The sequence below is a fragment of the Pyxicephalus adspersus genome, chromosome 6 (genome assembly GCF_032062135.1).
Source record: "Pyxicephalus adspersus chromosome 6, UCB_Pads_2.0, whole genome shotgun sequence".
Classification (NCBI taxonomy): domain Eukaryota; kingdom Metazoa; phylum Chordata; class Amphibia; order Anura; family Pyxicephalidae; genus Pyxicephalus; species Pyxicephalus adspersus.
The window spans coordinates 1,090,209-1,104,471 of record NC_092863.1 but is presented as its reverse complement, the minus strand read 5'-3'; the positions used below and the strand labels follow the sequence as shown (position 1 = coordinate 1,104,471).

Genomic DNA, 14,263 nt, shown 5'->3' with positions numbered 1-14,263 from the left:
TGCAGCTTTTATTGCATAATCCTTGGTGATCCTGCCATGATGGTCCTAGTTCAGGGACTTCTTGTTAAAGGATCACAATATTCTATCCCTGTCACATGCAATCTGATTGGTACAAGATGAGTCCATGGCACCACATACATGGCACAAGCATGACCCGCCATTGTCAGGAAGCCAGCAATAATGTGCAGCAGGCACAGCAGCAATAGAATAGGATGTGGTGAAAAAGATTGTAGGGGATCAGCAGCACTGAAAGCACATGGCAAGTGTTAATGAAACCCAGAATATCAGCATTATATATGTGAGCCTTTTGGAGGAAGCGTCGTGCTGTGCCCATTTCATGGTCTTTTTCGGGTGCTGTAGCTTTCTTAGCAATGCACCAGCTAACAAGACAGAATGACTATTATGGCGCCAGCTCTGTACCAGTATGAAGAGCCAACAGTCTGCTGCAATCCATGTGAGGGGGCAGAGGCTGTACCCTGATATCTCTCCAGATTGCATATGATTCCTGCCATGGCATGGCACCGACACCCAACATCTTTCTCTGCTTAAATTTAACAGATTGGATCAGAAGACTGATAAGCTTATCCTTCTGCTCATTCTATGACACTACACCCCCAAACTGGCTGCTTCTCCATCATCCAACCCGAGCTCTGCTGTACAGATTGTGCAGTAGGCTGATACAAAGACAAGTTCTGATAATTGTAATGATCCCTCACATTGGTCCATTGATGTCTTTTTATCTGCCTGTGGTTTTACCTTTCCCTGCTCCTTTATTCTCTCCTATAAAATAATAATTCAAAGGTATATAATGCACGCCTTATTTTTGTTCTAAAGGAAGTCATCGGTGGATTCCTGTGGATCTCTATGTGATGCAGGCAGGTCCTGGCTGGTGGGAGGAGCCAGCAGGGTGCTGTGAAAGCTTATTAATAACAGGAAGCTCTGGTAACACATTGAAGGAACTAAAATAGAGTAAATGAAAGGGTTGGGAAGGCCACGTTGGGAAGGAAGGTGAATATATGATGCTGGACCTCCTCCAGGTGGGAAATGGGGCAGGCTTTATCTGGCTTGCTGCAGCTTCTAATGATTATTGTGAAAAGCAAATTCAGTACACGAAAGGGGGTGTTCACTGTGTAAGACTGCATGGAAGGGACTTTGGCAATAAAATACCCCCAGCATTTAGTGAGAACTGACTGGCACCCACCTGTCCCCTTCTCTGGGTGACATCACAAATCCTGCTGGACAGAGCTGAATGTCTGTCTGTGTTAGACAAGGAAGGTGCAGTTTTTCTCTGTGCTGTGCCGGAATGTTCTGTCCTTCTGCACACAATGCTCTGACCTGCAACGCTGCCAAGGTCACCTATTATTTGGTGTGCCAGCAAGGCCCCCGGAGAAAGCGGGCACCAAACTCTGTCCTCGCTGAGCTCTGCCTACGGTTGGAATTCACTCAAAGAGGAAAACAACTCAATGCTGGATAAAGAACTCCCAGCCATTAATGTTCACTCAACATTCACTATGAACATTGGATTTCACAGATTCCCCGCACAATAGATGAACTCCCATAAAGTCTGATTGTAGAAAGTGGGGCGCCGGTAGTCTCTGGTGATAGCGTCATATTGCATTGATGGGCAGAATGTAGGCCAGTGTGACAAATAACAATGGTTGTCCTAAGAAACCTTAAACTCTGGAGATGAAAAAGTCACTCCAAGCCATAAATCCTGATTTATGGGAATCCTAGTCTCACCCCTCTTGCATCACTGCAAAAAATGTATAGAACAAGTAAAATATAAGTGACAAAATAATGGAAACAATTAGGAGACGGGCAGAGCGTTGTCACCCTATAACAGGAAGTCCCCCTACAAGTCTAGGCATTCCAGAAGATTCTCTGAGGTTTTAGCAATTGGATTTACCTTTAGGTTCTATTTGCATTTAAGCACAATTGTGTGACTGTTGAATCATGTCTATCAATGATTATGAATTCTTTTATGTTTTCAGAATAATTCATATGGATATTATTACTTATATCGGTGTCAGTGGAACATTTCTTTCATTACATGGCTGCAATTATTCCTGCAATGAGCCCAGCGCTGGAACTGGATATAAAGAACATGGAAATACTTGTAAGCAGGAACCTGATAGGGAATTTGGGGCACCTGTTGAACTGTTATTTCAGTAATGGCGGCTCTGATTACACTGGGTGCTCCTGCGCCCGCCCCTGGCATATGACCGGCATCACCATGGCGACACACAAACAATAATGGGGGTGTGACAGCATGTAAACTTATTAATAGCATTGCACGGGGCTGCAAATAGTGCCAGTAATCTGCAGGTATTTTCTACTACGATATAGCGTTACCTTGTGAAAAGATGGCCCGTGACCCCCTGAACCAGGACTGTCCCAACCAGCCCACACAACCTGAAACGATTTCATTATTAAAAACTATTTTTTATATATTTTTTGAACAACCACCACCATCTATATGACTTCTTGCTGAAGATTTGTAAAGGACGTATTAAACTTTGCTGCAGCTGCTTTGGCCAGGTTGAGGTACTGAAGGGTGAGGACTATGAATGCACCTGCAGCAAAGTTTCCTCTCCATAGATATTATTATTAATAAACAGGATTAATATAGCGCCAACATATTACGCAGCGCTGTACATTAAATAGGGATTGCAAATGACAGACTAATACAGACAATGATACAGGAGGAGAGGACCCTGCCCCGAAGAGCTTACAATCTAGTAGGTAGTAGTAGATATCCCACACACGGGCCTATACACCAACCTCTTACTCCATGAAATAAAATTCCACCCTGGCATATTTCTTAGAAATGATGCTGGATACTTCTATTACAATGAGTTTTCAATATTAGAATCTTTTATTGAAATTTGGCGAGATATAAGAAAAGTAAAGCGATTAGGAATGCAGAAATGCAGAAGATTAAAGGATTCTGCCCTAACTCCCATGTCTTACAGTCAAATCCTGTTTATTCACAACGGGGGTGTAATTGCTGGGAATAATTTTCTGATGATAGAGGGGTGCGTCTTCTGCAACCCTAAATTATGTGCAGCTGGGGTGTCAACGCTGCCTTGGAGCTTTATAAGTAAAAACATCTGAACGTCCTCATCTACCCTGCAGCACATGTGCAATGTGACAGTCCGCCATGTTTACAGGGGCAATGCTGCACTATAGAAGTATATAAAAATGATTTGATGCAATTATCATTCTCATGCTTGTCATGATGATATTGATATCACTGATACTGATAAAAAAACAAAAAGAAGCAAATCTAAACTAAATAACATTCACTTTACTCTGGAAATGGTGAGAACACAAGCAAACAAAGTCACCATAGCTCAGAAAGTGTCTAAACAAGGGAAGAGTTTAATGAAATAAATATTATTAGTCACTATTAATGCTGATGAGGTTTTAGTAATTGGATTTACATAAATGATCGGATCACTGAAATGTATTGGCCTTGTCACAGACTTGAAGCAAAAGGCATCTTGAGGGACCAGGAGATCATGGCAGGTCAATGTCTCTAAAAATAAAGTGACTTGATGGATAATTTATGTGACCCGCTTGGCAGATCCATCGGAAATATGGGCACGGTGGGTATCAGCGGATAGGATGGTATGTCATGATCTCTGTGCTATGTGACTACACTAAGGCTGAGCCATTCTAGGGTAGAGGAGACATGCCAAGGCCTCTTGTGTGATTTGCTTGTGAAATAAAAACACGCTGGAGACGCCCCAACAAGGTCACCAAAGTTCAGGCTGAGCCGACCTTTCCTAAACATCCAACAGGGACTGCGAGGAAGTACAGAGACTGCTTTATACTTAGGGGCAACAATTTCACCTTCTCCCTGATAAGTATAAATGTACTATGCAAGGACACATGCATTGTGTGACAAGGTGTCATCTGTCATTTGTCACCTGTCATACTTCATCTAGGGAAGATCATGGGTGAAGGAGAAAACAACATTCATCCATCTTTTCACTATGAAGAACTCTCGCTTGCATGAATCCAGCCTTAACAAAAACTTGGCACCCAAACCCTGTCAGTGAAAAGGTGTAAAATGATCTATCTTTTCTATTTTATAATAATAAATAATACAAGTGTGAACATCACTGATACTGCAGGAAGTGGGTTGTGTGTATGAAATATCTGGAGTAATTATGAGCTCTTTATATTAAGTTATAGGTGCACTGCCCATACCAGTGCTGGAAAAGAGATATTTTGTGTTGTGTTGGAATTTTCTACAAAGTGACCCAACAGGTGGTAAGAAGAGAAGAATCCTGGTCCCTCCACCTTGTACTTCCTTGGTGCTCCCAACTCAGTCCCTAACCTCAATTTTGAGTCCATTTTCAAATGACCCTCCCAAGACAGATGGTGGCTAAGAAGATAAAACACTTATGGATAAGTAGGGTGAACCAATCTCTTTGCTGCGTGCAATTACTATGACCGTATGTTGTCCATTTTCTCATCCGCCTGACAGGATTTCCATTACAGGAGACAAGAGAGAGTAAATCCCCAAGCAGATTATTGCAGTGGTCTCTCCAACCTGAACCAGAGACCAAACTTCCCTATCCGGGGTTCCGGAATGAGCGTCTTGCTTTTCTATAACACAACTGAAATGACTGATACACAAATATTTGGTGATATATTTTTTTTACCACCATGGTGAAAATGTTGATCTGCCAGCATGTGGAGCTTGCGATTCTTCTTTCTGGGCATACAACTTGTAATGTTACATCCTAGCTGGAGCCTCTCTGGGCCGCCATATTGGTTCAACTTGTCATTAAGTATAAAGAACTCAAATAATTGGACCAGATTTGGTTTGTAAAGTCGATAAACCCTAAATGGAAAATAAAATTCATCCACCCTGAACAAGGACCTTTGTGGTAGGATTACTATGTAATATTAAAAGCTACAAATACGAAAATATTTAGAAAATTACTTTTGCATTCACTTTTTTTCAAAGTAAGAAACTTGGACAGAATATACAGTATCGACTCTTTAAATAATCCCAGAAATATGTATACCATGCCTGACAACATGGCTTCCACTGATTGCACTCTGTGGTGTCATCTTCATCCTTGCTTTGCTACACCGTGACGGTCTATTGAACAGAACAAGTCTGGTAATGACAGGGGCAGAAGGAGGTAGAATCTTTTACTATTTATCTCCTGACAATTTCTCGATCAAGTTTTGTGTGCGGATGAGATGCAATGCAGAGATTTTTGCTGGCACATCTAAAAATAGCTTGTAAGATTTCTTGTGCTGTTACGATGTGATGAAATTTAATGTCTTTATAGCTTCTCTCTACACCAAGCCGCCCATCTACCTGAGCCTCGGCGGGTTCTACATCAGTGGCGCAGTGATGTATTCTATATGATCAGCCGGCAGATGCTTCGTGCTGCCTTTTATTGGATTTATCAGTGTCTGGAAACGCTGACTGGGCCGCAGAGCAACGCAATGAATTTAATAATAGGCTAAGTGGTGGATGATGGAAATTTGTAACTACAGTCAAAGGATTGTCATCTGTGAACTGTATTGCCGAGACTCTGCACTGCCAATGAGAGGTTTACAAGTACTTCTAACCTGTCAGTGTGCAAGCCGATCAATATAAATATCCCCAGGGAGATCAACAGTGATCAGAATAAATCTTCCCACGTGAGATCACCATCATCAGAAACCCTGCAATACTTTTTGTGGCCTTTTAATGATGAGCAATAGAAATTACAGACAGCAATACAAAGTTTAGAGGAGCTGAGTCAAGAATCAATTACATTTCATAAATCAAGGAATAGTCTAAGAAAGGGGATAGCAAGCTTTTCAGGATTAGGTGTCAGTTCCTCAATGTTAAACATCTGAAGGGTCACTGAACAATGGCCTCAGCTCCTGAAACTTCCAAAACACAGAGACCTGAAGCAGCTGCTGGTTCCATTATGGGTGGATATGCAAACTACGTCGTATAATAATGCCCACAGCTTCCAGCAGACGGGTACCTAAAAGACGGACCGTTCTGAAGGTGAATGGGCCGGGGGTACAGAGGTGTAGGCCAGGCCATGGAACTGATAGACTAGAGCGCTTTTGATTACCTAAAACCTAGGGCAGTGTATTTGTAGGGTGCAGGGGCTCACTAGAAGATCCACTCAGTGCCATCATATGCCACAGATAATTATATTGATTACCCACCGTGGCACTTGTGCCTTAGGCTGTATATACCTGGGCCTATACAAATGCTCCTTTTAAACCTAAAGGGCCTTACTGAGCATTCAAGTGGAACACAGGGCAAGGAAAAAATAACCCAATATTTGAAATGCCTAAAATGTTTATCATAATAGTCCTTCATATAATTCTAGCTTGTAACTTCTTGCTAACCCCCTGTGACATCAATCCTTAGGACGTGAGGGTGAATCTCCCTTATACAACAATAAAACATGAAATCGTATGAAAAACATTTCTGGTTGTGTGGTAACCTTCCTAACACGAGTTAGTTCAATATGGTTGTCTTAGTGTAATATGAACAGGGGATGATAATGGGATCATGACAGAGGTCCGTAGATCACAGCACATATCTCTGCCTCCCTTCTCCCTGCTCACAGGAAATGAACGACATTTGTCACCAGCAGGTTAAATGCACATTTCCAGATACAAGTTAATAACTGCTTGATTTTTGGCACTGAGCATTGGGCGGTGGTTTCCTCTGAAAAGGAGATTTTACAGAATTGTGTAAGTTTTCTCTGTGAATTTGTTGTGAACCCAAAGGTTACCCCTGCTTATATACAAAGGTTCCTATAAATTGGACTTGTGATTTATCTGCTGCAGCCGGGGGATTTACAATTTCCAGTTTTCAACCTGTTATGGGCTTTATGAATAGGTGTAATGGAGGTAATTAATCAAACAGCTAAATACACATGAAATACATATGAGGAGGTTGTTCTTCATGCCAAGGGGTTTGTATTACTGACATAGGATGACAGAGGCTCCCGAGGCTTGTGTCATTTGTAGGCCTAGGGTAACACATATTTGTAAATTCTTTATATTTGCAGTTAGGGGACTGGAAATCCCGGCTATGGGTGATGTAAGTGCAGCAGATGTATTTACATTACGAGGATCATCAATTTTTCAGCAGCTGGTGGAAGTGGAATTTAAGTTCCAGAGTCCGGGTCAGATTGGGTGCTGGGTCACAAAACAAAAGCCAGGCAGGGGCAGCTGGGTTTTATAATGTACAGATGTGACGTTTGACTTCCATCACCTAACTGCTTTGTAACTACTCCCCCATGACTTAGTAAAAGGAATGAGCCAGGGAGGAAATCTGTTGCTGTGTCTTCCATGAAAACACATAAATTCACGGTTAAAAATACCGCCATGGAGGTTGTACACGGAGAACTTATAATCAGAACAGAGCAGGAAATCTATTTTAGGATCCAATAAAAAAGGGGCAATCAGCGGCAGATCTGGATATTCAGCTTGGACACAGACTTGAGTCTCTATCACATTCTGCAGCTGGCAAAGTCTTATCATCACCAGCCGAGTCTAGCACCCAATTTGTTCCTTTCCACTGTCCTTGTCCCATCCCTGTTTCCACCTTCCTGGAAAGGAGATGGTGAAGGGTAATAGAGGAGTATTATGCAGCTGTCCGGAGTAATTTTGGGCTTTTTCCACAACTCCCAGCTTATTTTGGTGCACAGGCACTATTGTGATCATCAGCTGTCCCCGTGTCAACCTCTCACTCCGCGTGGTCACCTGATCTGCTTCCTGGTACACTAATAAAAGTGACAGTGCCAATGCTATTGTGGAAATATGTTAAAGCAGAACTATAAATAAAAAAAAGAGGAGAAACTTTTTGGCAGAGGGCACTTTTGTGTTCGTGCGTGGAAAGGGGGGAAGGTTAAACTGCAAAAAAAAGCAGCAGAATACATGGCATAGATAGAGAACTTTGGTGAGGATCACTGAACTGTCAGTGCAGGAGGAGCACAAGCCCAGAGGGAGGTTTGCCAAAATGTCACCCACCAGCCCTGCACTGCGATTTTAGGTCTTAACGCCTGCTGAACCCAATAGGAAGGGTTCCCCCATCCCTCTGCTGAATTCCCAGGTCTGCACACACAATGTGCCTATTAATACGGGCTCCCACCATCTTACTGATGTGCCCATTATAAAAGGTTCCCCAATCTAGAGATCTATACACCTGATGTGTTCATTGTAAAAAGATCCCCCATCCCTCTGCCGAGGTCCCAGGTCTATTCACCTGATGTGCCCATTATAAAAGGGAGATCTATACACCTGATGTGTTCATTGTAAAAAGATCCCCCATCCCTCTGCCGAGGTCCCAGGTCTATTCACCTGATGTGCCCATTATAAAAGGTTCCCCCATCCCTCTGTTGAGGTCCCAGGTCTATTCACCTGATGTGTTCATTGTAAAAAGATCCCCCATCCCTCTGCTGAGGTCCCAGGTCTATTCACCTGATATGCCCATTATAAAAGGTTCCCCCATCCCTCTGCCGAGGTCCCAGGTCTATTCACCTGATGTGCCCATTATAAAAGGTTCCCCAATCTACGAGATCTATACACCTGATGTGTTCATTGTAAAAAGATCCCCCATCCCTCTGCCGAGGTCCCAGGTCTATTCACCTGATGTGCCTCCCCAATCTACGAGATCTATACACCTGATGTGTTCATTGTAAAAAGATCCCCCATCCCTCTGCCGAGGTCCCAGGTCTATTCACCTGATGTGCCAATTATAAAAGGTTCCCCCATCCCTCTGCCGAGGTCCCAAGTCTATTCACCTGATGTGCCCATTATAAAAGGTCCCCCCATTCCTCTGCTGAGGTCCCAGGTCTATTCCCTGATATGCCCATTATAAAAGGTCCCCCCATCCCTCTGCTGAGGTCCCAGGTCTATTCACCTGATGTGCCCATTATAAAAGATTCCCCAATCTATGAGGTCTATACACCTGATGTGTTCATTGTAAAAAGTTCCCCCATCCCTCTGCTGAGTTCCCAGGTCTATAACCCATTATAAAAGGTTTCCCCCATTCCTGTGTTCAGTTTCCAGACCTATATACCCGGGAGCACAGACATGAGGGAACCTTTTATAATGGCTCCCTGTTTTAAAAGGTATTTTTATACTAGGGAACCATTTATTTTTTACTATGGACTTTACTAAGTAAAAAATATATGAGGAAGGTAAATAGCAATAAATCTATCAATGAGATCTCACTGCTGAATTATCTAGGACATATAAGAAGCCATGGACTGACATTGCCCCCCAAAGCTTTACCTATATGTAAAATAACAATATTGGGTTCATAGAATTAAAGGTCCACCATGAGAAGTGCTGGATAATATATTTTAGCACCCACAAGATTGGGCCTATGTGCCCCCCATGTTTGGGTTGCTTTAGATGTTTAGGTTTCAGGTTCTGCACCCCTGGCTCTGAAGTACCCAAGGTGGCTGCCTTTTCTGCATACCAGCCCAGTATTGCATGCCAGCCTCCATTAATAAAACATGGCAGCTCACTCAGGGCAATAGGCTGCGTATGAGAGCATTCTGCGGAGTAGTTCTGGGCACCTCGATATAAATAGCAGTGCGTTGTATTCTTAGGTGCAGGATTTTTTTGGAAACACTTAGCAGCTTCTCTGGTAAATTTGCTTTTGAACGATCTCCTGTCTGTGGCCGGCGTGAGCCATTCTGAATTTTGTGAATGGTTCCTTCCATTAATATTTTCTGCCTCAGAATCCTGAGTGGTGAGTGAATGAGCTGCGCAATCTACCCCTCCTCTCCTAATCCTCCTTCATTCAGAGGCAGCTCATCCAATGAGCGCATAGCTGTGCACCGGTGCTGCTGAAAATACCTTCAGCTTTCCATGGAAATGGTACCAAATAACCTGCACTGCCATGCAATATCATCCTACAGGCTCCCAAAACAATCATTCATTCCCAGGAATTATCCACAAGCTGCCAGACCTAATATTTAATAAATGACAATACAGCTCTGCAAGATTATAAGAGTGAATAGGTATGTCTTCATAGCAAGCAGTCTAAAGGTTTCATCCACTGCCATGCCATCAGTGAACAATCATTTGATTGGTTGGATTGTGCTGCTTAAAGTGGACTTAGCATCAGATTGTCATGTTAGGTGTATCAGAGGTATTCGTTACCTCTCACAGACATCACACCGTGACGGAGCCATCTTTATACAGGCACCATGCAGGGTTAACATCTCAGCCTTGGAGAAGACAATCCTGTAAATCCCGGTGCCTGTGCAGTGTCTTGGCTGTGTTCACAAATGTCTGACACAGATTAGCTCCAGCTGCAGGGTGCAGAAATGGAGGCATTAATGCAAGGAATTGTGACTGTGCCTATTGTATGCTAATATTAAGATATTGTATATTATATGGTAAATTACACAGAACAAAAAGGAGAATATACGAGAGGTTAATTATCAGGGTTCCATACATTTCAGTACTGTAGAAAGCATTACCAGGCAGGCCTTAAATCATTCAGCTCAGATCCGCATTCACTCCGCATAACGCTCACCACTGAAGGGAATCATTCCAAATTAAAAACAATACAGCCCGTTACCATAAAACATTTTACCATATTGCCCCCATGGGATGCCCCAGGCCTCTGCCCAATTGATCTTTATGGTATTAGCTGTACAGAGAAGAATTAGATCCTGTAATATACTTCAGTCCTATAATTTGTAATCAATAGGTTTCCTCCTATAAAAGATGTAACTGGAATTGCTTGTTGTTAACACTTTACTGCTTGGCTACAAATATATTTGTCTAGAAGGACATTGACGTTCCTATAAATTTAAGGTTGATCTCTACAGCCCAGTCAGATATAAAATAAAAGCGAATCCAGTCATGTAGTAATTACTAAAAATAAATGTATGTGACATATCAGTCTGTTTTGTATCGGCCTCCCTGCACAGGGATAGGACAAGCCAGCACTGGGGGCATGGCAGGGTCCTATTATATTACAGTGCTGTCAGTCTAACCCTGGAATCATGCTTACAGAGGAGCACACTGAATTCATCTATGTGAACAAATATTGTTTAGATATATGAGCCATGCGCATTCCCCCACTTCCCCCACGTTGGTTCCCCAACTTGTGCAGCAATCCTTCCATTGCCTCCTATGCAGGAACTTCCTGTGACACAGACTGCTCACTGGTGGTCTCTCTCCTTGCTCAGGGTGCCTGGTCTTGTCTCCGCCCCCTCTGTAGTTTTCTGCAGAGAACAAACCATACACAGTACAGCGATGATCTCCCCAACACTTTTACAAAGCAACCTCTGAGTTTGCAAAGGCATTGAGAACCCCTGGGGGTTAGAATGGGAAATTAGGAAGTCAACTTTCGATGGGAAAAAATAAGGTCGATTGGTAAAGTTTGTAGGGCAGTTCATGAAATGGAGAATCCATATTATAAGAAATCATAGAGTTTGATGATGCTGGCATCTTCTTTTCTATTATTATATGCTTGTTGGTATTATATGTTATTTTAACCTGTGTGTCATACATCAGACAGAGGAATGTAATGATTTCCATTGCAAACAATAAAACATACTCAGACTTTGTGCTACAACCCCAGCCATGTTATATCAACACACCAGCCAGGGCAGAGATACAATATGCCACTTTGATAATTACTTTGCAGTAATGGTCACTTTGTGATTCTTTCAATTCTCCAACAGAAAGAAGAAATTCTTCTTATATGGTTCTTTTTTTTGAAGACTGGGGGTCATCACCTATAGGCATGATTATGACACACAATGACACAGAAATTTAAAAAATGATCCTGAAATGAATCATTATCTTTTTCTGACTCCATTCAGCAATAGAAAAATGAAAGAACATGAGAAAATAGCAAGTCTGAATTCCCCGGGGGGGTACAAACATTTGGCTATCACAAGACATCCCTAGCAAAGGCGTTGTGGTGACTTGGGAAGGATCTGAATGCTACCTAACACAGGCTGATGTAGTGTAATGGTCCAGGAGGGGTTAAAGCATTGCTAGCTACACGGCGCCTTCCTGGTGGCCTTGGGGTTAATAGCGCTGCTTTGTGCATCTGGAATAAATGCAGCTTATTTCTGCCAGCACTGAGATGGTTACCAGGAGCATTAACACCATTTCACCAGCACCTAAAGGGTTGTCGGAGTTAATAACAATGGAATGGGGCCCCATCTGTCATAGAGCCCAGGGATCATTAGAGAGCCTTTTTGATAAAATAGAAGAACCCCATGCAATAGCAATCCATGTACTGGTAGCAGAATAATACAACTGGGAAGACCATAGACATTAGATAAATAATCAGGAGCCAGGCCAGCAATGGACGTATTAGAGATAGCCAAGTACCCCAATTATCTCCGGCCCTCCTAACCATACTGGGGGAGTCTAATCTGCCAAAAAGTAGACGGATAACTAATAGAAAAGGTGAATTTAGCTGCAGGATTCAATGGGTCACTATCACTCATGGGATCTGGGCCCAGCACTGCACCAGGATTAGTACAGAAAGAGTAAACGCAGCACACAATGGGTTACCAGTAACTGCAGAATGGACCGAAACCAACAAGAAAACAGTTACTGGCAACCAAAAACTGAAAAGGTCAGCAGGTTTTCCCAGCAATGGAAGGGTTAATAGTTACAACCAGGATTTACAACTGACAGGGTTAATAATACTGGAGAATTCTGTCTGCATAGTACCAGGGTGGACTTACCTTTACCAGCGCTGAATGGGTTGCTAGTACAAGGGGGCTGAAAGGATTACACAGGAGTCCAATGATACCAGTCTAGCACTGAAAGGGTTAATGATAAGAGCAGAATTCCACCATTGCTGAATGGATTAGTAATGTTGGAGGGATCAGGATGAGGGGTAAATTATTTATCAGAACCAGTACTCTACGCAATAGAAAACAATGGATTACTGGTACTGGGCAAACACAGGAAAAGTCCTAGAAGAACTGGACACTGGTACTAGAGTAATCCGCACACCAACAGCATAGATATCACTAGGTATGTAGTACTGGATGTGAACTAGTTAACCAGGTTAGTAGCACTGCATATAAGACATGAGGAAACATGTTATTGGTTACTTGTAATCAGTGACCCATTAACCCATAGTGACCTGGAGATCACCTCTTACCTCTTCCACAGTCAGGGGCATGCAGATCCTGTACTCCTTTAGCAGCATGGTAATGGGATGTCAGGGAGACCAGTGAGGGGAACAGGGTGGGTAAGAAGTTTTGGGGGCAGCCCTAGATGAAGAATAAGATCCTGGTATAAGCTCCTCTTACAAGCATGAGTGGAGGCAGCCCTTATGTCATGGAAGGCACCGATCTATGGATCACAGCACTGCAGCCATAAAGGGGCACCCAGCACAAACAAAGTCCCTGAGCCAGCTGCAGAGCCCCACCAGAACAAGTCCTTCACACCAGCAGACCCAGCTGCAATACTAAACCAGTTCAGAGCTTGAGCCAAGATGCAGAGCAATGTCCAGTCCTTTATCCCACCAGTCCCTGCTGCAGAGACAGAACCAGTCCTTTAGTGGACCCAGTTGCGAAGCAGTTCTTGTGACAGAGCCCAGCTGCAGAGCAATCTTCCAGCAATCCTTTCTTAGATCCAGCTGCAGAGCAATGCCTATGGCAGAGCCAAGTAGAGAAGAAGCTGCACTCTGCAGCAGAGCAATCTTTGTGTCTGCCCCCAGTGCTGGCTGCAGGAAGCCCCCTCCCCAGTGATGCAGCCTCCTCAGTTCCCCAATGTGTGTGACATAAGCAGGAGGAAGGATGTGCTCTGCTTGGCCAATAGGAGATCCTCACACACTATTTAAACACCAGCAGCATCAAATGATGAGGGGTCCCCAGCTGGGCAGGGCACATGCTACACACAGCCACATGGTACATTAAGTCAGCATGCTGTACAATTGTGTCATACCCACTGCAAACTGACTGCATGCTAACTGCAATCACACAGCACATCCACACTGCTATTGCATTGCTTGGTGACAGACATTCATGCTGAATTCACATTGTATGCAGACTACATTACCCATACACAATGTATTCACACTTTGAGTTATAGCGCTATATATTGCACCACTGCTTGAAGATGGCATCATTGCTCCATATTATACAATTAGGGCCATAAATATTAGGACAGAGACAAGTTTTTTCTAATTTTGGTTCTGTACATTACCACAATTAATTTTAAATGAAACAACTCAGATGCAGTTGACCTGCAGACTTTCAGCTTTAATTCA

At 43.1% G+C, this 14,263-nt stretch overlaps 1 protein-coding gene and 1 long non-coding RNA gene across 2 annotated transcripts in view; one reads left to right on the top strand and one right to left on the bottom strand.

Annotated features, from left to right (window-relative positions):
* Positions 1-13,740, bottom strand: part of PITPNC1 (phosphatidylinositol transfer protein cytoplasmic 1) — a 55,489-nt gene extending 41,749 nt beyond the window's left edge. The window contains exon 1 of the mRNA XM_072414082.1: positions 13,151-13,740. Within this exon, the coding sequence (XP_072270183.1) occupies positions 13,151-13,198 (48 nt within the window). The 5' untranslated portion in view covers positions 13,199-13,740. The remainder of the gene's footprint in view (positions 1-13,150) is intronic.
* The window catches only part of LOC140332865 (uncharacterized), a 359,753-nt gene that overhangs the window by 51,945 nt on the left and 293,545 nt on the right, over positions 1-14,263 (top strand). The gene's annotated exons all lie outside the window — the stretch shown is intronic.